Source organism: Lipotes vexillifer, unplaced genomic scaffold (genome assembly GCF_000442215.2).
Source record: "Lipotes vexillifer unplaced genomic scaffold, Lipotes_vexillifer_v1.1 scaffold665, whole genome shotgun sequence".
NCBI classification, from domain to species: Eukaryota; Metazoa; Chordata; class Mammalia; order Artiodactyla; family Lipotidae; genus Lipotes; species Lipotes vexillifer.
Window position 1 is genome coordinate 413830 of NW_006790302.1, and position 3993 is coordinate 417822.

General features: G+C 44.8%; 1 protein-coding gene across 1 annotated transcript in view; it reads left to right on the forward strand.

Annotated features, from left to right (window-relative positions):
* Positions 1 to 3993, forward strand: part of MCTP2 (multiple C2 and transmembrane domain containing 2) — a 190938-nt gene that overhangs the window by 20803 nt on the left and 166142 nt on the right. The window contains exons 2-3 of the mRNA XM_007463535.1: positions 636 to 698; positions 1867 to 1975. Of these exons, the coding sequence (XP_007463597.1) occupies positions 636 to 698; positions 1867 to 1975 (172 nt within the window). The remainder of the gene's footprint in view (positions 1 to 635; positions 699 to 1866; positions 1976 to 3993) is intronic.

The following is a 3993-nucleotide window of genomic DNA, read 5'->3' on the forward strand; positions in this document are numbered from 1 at the left end:
CTGAACCGCGCTCACTTCAGTGCCTGGTGGCATCATTTCCTAGGTTGTCAGAGGCATATTTAAGTAGGAAACATAGACACCCCCCAGTCTGAGATCGTTTGTTGAGAAGTTGCATTTCCTTACTCTTTGGTTGGTTCTTGTACAGTTGCTAGACCCATGAGGTTATGGTTGGAGGAAGGTCTTTGTGGTCACATTTGAAATGTGTCCTACTAGACTGAAAAACTCCGGTCTCTGGTACCCCTTTTCTCTTTGATGGCTGGGGGACCAGGCAGGTCCTTGATGGAGGGACCTGGCAGGATGGCCCTGCTGCTCACACTGCCTCCCCTGGGACAAAGTTGCTGGCACGCTAATGACTTGGATGAACTACGGATGCCTCAGCAGCCCTTCAGGAGAGCAGAATCGGCCTTATCGACATGCTGATCAATGACTAAGAGGGCAGAGGCTGCAGCCAGATGGACTCCAGTGAGTCATCCTTTTACTGCCAAGACTTGCCACACACTCCGGAAGGCAGCCTGCATTTGACTATGCAAACAGCAGCTTCAAAGGGAAACACCCGATAAAGGATATCCTTGTAGGTTGATATTCTTTTGGTTTTTAAAAGCAGGGTTATTATTATTTTTTCTTCTTGTTTACAGAAGCTCTGTGGAAGTGGTGATCTGAATGCTTCTCTGACATCCCAACGTTTCGAAGAGCTATCTGTAAGTGACATTCCTTAAAAACAAACAAACACTAAAGTAAATGCTATAAATATTTCCTATCATCAAATGTTTGGATCTTTTATTTCTAAAGGATCCTGAACTGTTACCACCCACAAAGACAGGCCTTGCAAATTGTGTCTGGAAAAGATGAATTCAGTGTCTATTGATTTGTCAGAGTGGGATAGATTCTTCTAAAAATACAGAGCCATGAAATTGAGTGAGATGGTACAGGAGACAAAGCCATTTTGATGTGCTTTGAAATGTGGACCAGGAACTTTCAAAAGAACGCTGTGGAGAGTGACTTAGCCACAGATCGATTCATTGAAATTCAAATAAGTGAACAATAAATCATTTTATTTGTACTTTTTCTCTCAAAAGACACAAATTTGCTCTTTTTAAAACTTGAATTGGATTCGTTTAAGAAATATTCAGAAACCGAATTTGATGTTGTGGCTTGTAGGAGTTGATGCATTCCTGGAGAGGAAAAGTGAACTTGGTGGGAGGTGAGACTGTGTGGGTAAGTGTAGGAAACACTGTAATAGGGACCAGGGCGTGAAAGAAAAATATGCCACAGGCAGGAGAGCGGAGAGGAAGTGACTCCCATATGGACCCAGGGGTGGGGCTCATGTTGGCTGGACATGGATTAGTAGGTGATCAGCTGAGTAGTTGTGAACGGGAGTGTTTTTGTTACATGGGCAGGAGGTGTACCTGGACTGATGGGGGTTGGTGGGCAAAGGGGAGAAGAGGAGGGAGACGTCGCACACCCGAGCTGAGAGGTGTGGACCAGGGTCGTGGGACCCCGCCCCATAGCTGGACTACTGCATGCTATGTCCTCACTGGGTCCTCCACCGGGAGCTGTAGGATAAGGACCCTGCAGGGCATGGGTGAGTTTAGGGGGATGTCAGATGTCGGCATGCAACTTACCTGCTTCTTCTTGGGAAGTTAATACTGTGAAGCTATTGTCATGAATTCTCATAGAATCCCACTGGGGAAAAGGATAAAGAACAGTGTAACCATGTCATCGACATGGGTGGGTGGGAGTGGAGGATGACGCTCACAGATTTGCCATGACGGTGATCATCTTTTTTCCTTAAATGAAGAAGTGTTTCCGACATTCTGTTCCTTGGTCCTAAGACAACTGACTTCAATGGCTTCTCCATCTGTGCAGACGCTCGGGGAAGCCGGCGATGGCTTGAGTAACCTGCCCAGCCCTTTCGCTTACCTCCTCACCATCCACCTGAAGGAAGGCCGGAACCTGGTGGTCCGGGATCGCTGTGGTAAGGCCTGGCTCTGGGCGCCCTTGGTAGCCTGCAGACCTCTTCCTCTCAACCCTCCTGTCAACCTTGCTCGTCACCTTTGTCCATCTCAGCGTGGCTGGTGCTGGACTGGAGCTCAAATCTGAGCTTCTCCAGGTATCAAGGTATTTGCATTGAGTTATTGAAACACATGGAATCTTACTGTCCTTTTCTTATGATTAATAATAATCAAATATTGATGATCACATAAAGTTATTGTAGAAAGAAATAAGATCGCTGTAAGTGCTTTATGGCTGGTATATAACAGCTGCTAAAGAAAATGTTTCCTTGATCCTAGTTTAATTATCCATGAGAAATATGTAAATACATTCTTGATCTAAGTTAGCAAACATACGCATAGATGGAAATGCCCTTTGAACCACCCTCCTTCCTGCCCTGAAATCCCACTGGACTCCCCTCCCTCTGGATAACATCTGTTATGATGTTATAACATATGTGATTGATTTGCTCACCTTTGCTACCTCTTTCTGTGCATTTACACACACATATATTTCTTAATTAAAGTGATATTTTAATATCGTTATTCTGCAGTATTATTCTGCATATTCCATATTCTGCACTAAGTTTTTTTAAACTTTACAATATGGATTAAAGATTTTCCATGCTTTTCCATGTAACTATATCTCCCTTCTTTTAAATACTAATAGTATTCCATAGTATGTTGTGTTAAATATCTGTTTCTCTGCTGATGATAGTTGTTTTTTCTTACTTTCTCAGCCATATAAATGATGCTGTAATAAACATCCTGTGTATGGCTCCATACACAGATAAGAATATATCTTAAATTAAAAATAGTGTATGTTTAAGAGCAGACAGTGGAGCCAGACTGCCTGGGCTCAGTTTTTTCCATTTATTGCTATTTGATTTAAGAAATGCTTCTGGATCCCCCTGTGACTTAGGTTCCCCATCTGTAAAACAAGAACATTACTAATGACCTACCTTATAGACTTTTAGGAGGATTGAAGGTAGTGACTTAAAACTTTGTTGGGCTTCTAGCACTTAATAAAAGTTAACTATTGTGAGCAGCTCAGGACAGAACCTAGAAATGCAATTACAGGATCCTGAAGATGCACATTTTCAAATGTAAGAGATACTGGTACATGGCCCCCTAAAAGGTACAGAGTATGTCCTCTCCTACACTATGGTTATGTGTTCCCTACCTTGTCACCATTGAATATTTCCTTTTATCCCTCTGCTTAGTTTTTGGCAATCTTCTAGGTCAAGTGTCCACTTGTTTTAAGTTGTGCTTCATGGATTATGATGGTGATGAACATGGCCCTTTGTAGTTCCTCTCCTGTGAATGGCTCTCTGTATCGTTTGCCCAGTTTTCCATTGAGCTTTTCCATCTAAATTTTTGTGAGTCTTTAAAATTTTCAGCATTCATTTGTTTGTTGGGTGTTGCAATTTTTCTTCGCCAGTCTATTGTTTTTTTTTTTTGCGGTACGCGGGCCTCTGTGGCCTCTCCCGTTGCAGAGCACAGGCTCCGGACGCACAGGCTCAGCGGCCATGGCTCACGGGCCCAGCTGCTCCGCGGCCTGTGGGGTCTTCCCGGACTGAGGCATGAACCCGTGTCCCCTGCATCGGCAGGCGGACTCTCAACCACTGCGCCACCAGGGAAGCCCCGGGAAGCCCCCGCCAGTCTATTGTTTACCCCTCATTTTTATGGCCTCTTTTGCCCTTCAGAGGTTTTACATCTCATTACAGGTAAATATATCTGTTTTTCCTTTGTTGTCTCTTTTCATTTATTCCTTTTAGTAGGTGGGAACCTTCTTATTCTAAAGAATTTTGTGTCTGGGCTTCCCTGGTGGCGCAGTGGTTGAGAGTTCGCCTGCTGATGCAGGGGACACGGATTCGTGCCCCGATCTGGGAACATCCCACATGCCGCGGAGCGGCTGAGCCCGTGAGCCATGGCTGCTGAGCATGAGCGTCCGGAGCCTGTGCTCCGCAACGGGAGAGGCCACAACAGTGAGAGGCCCGCG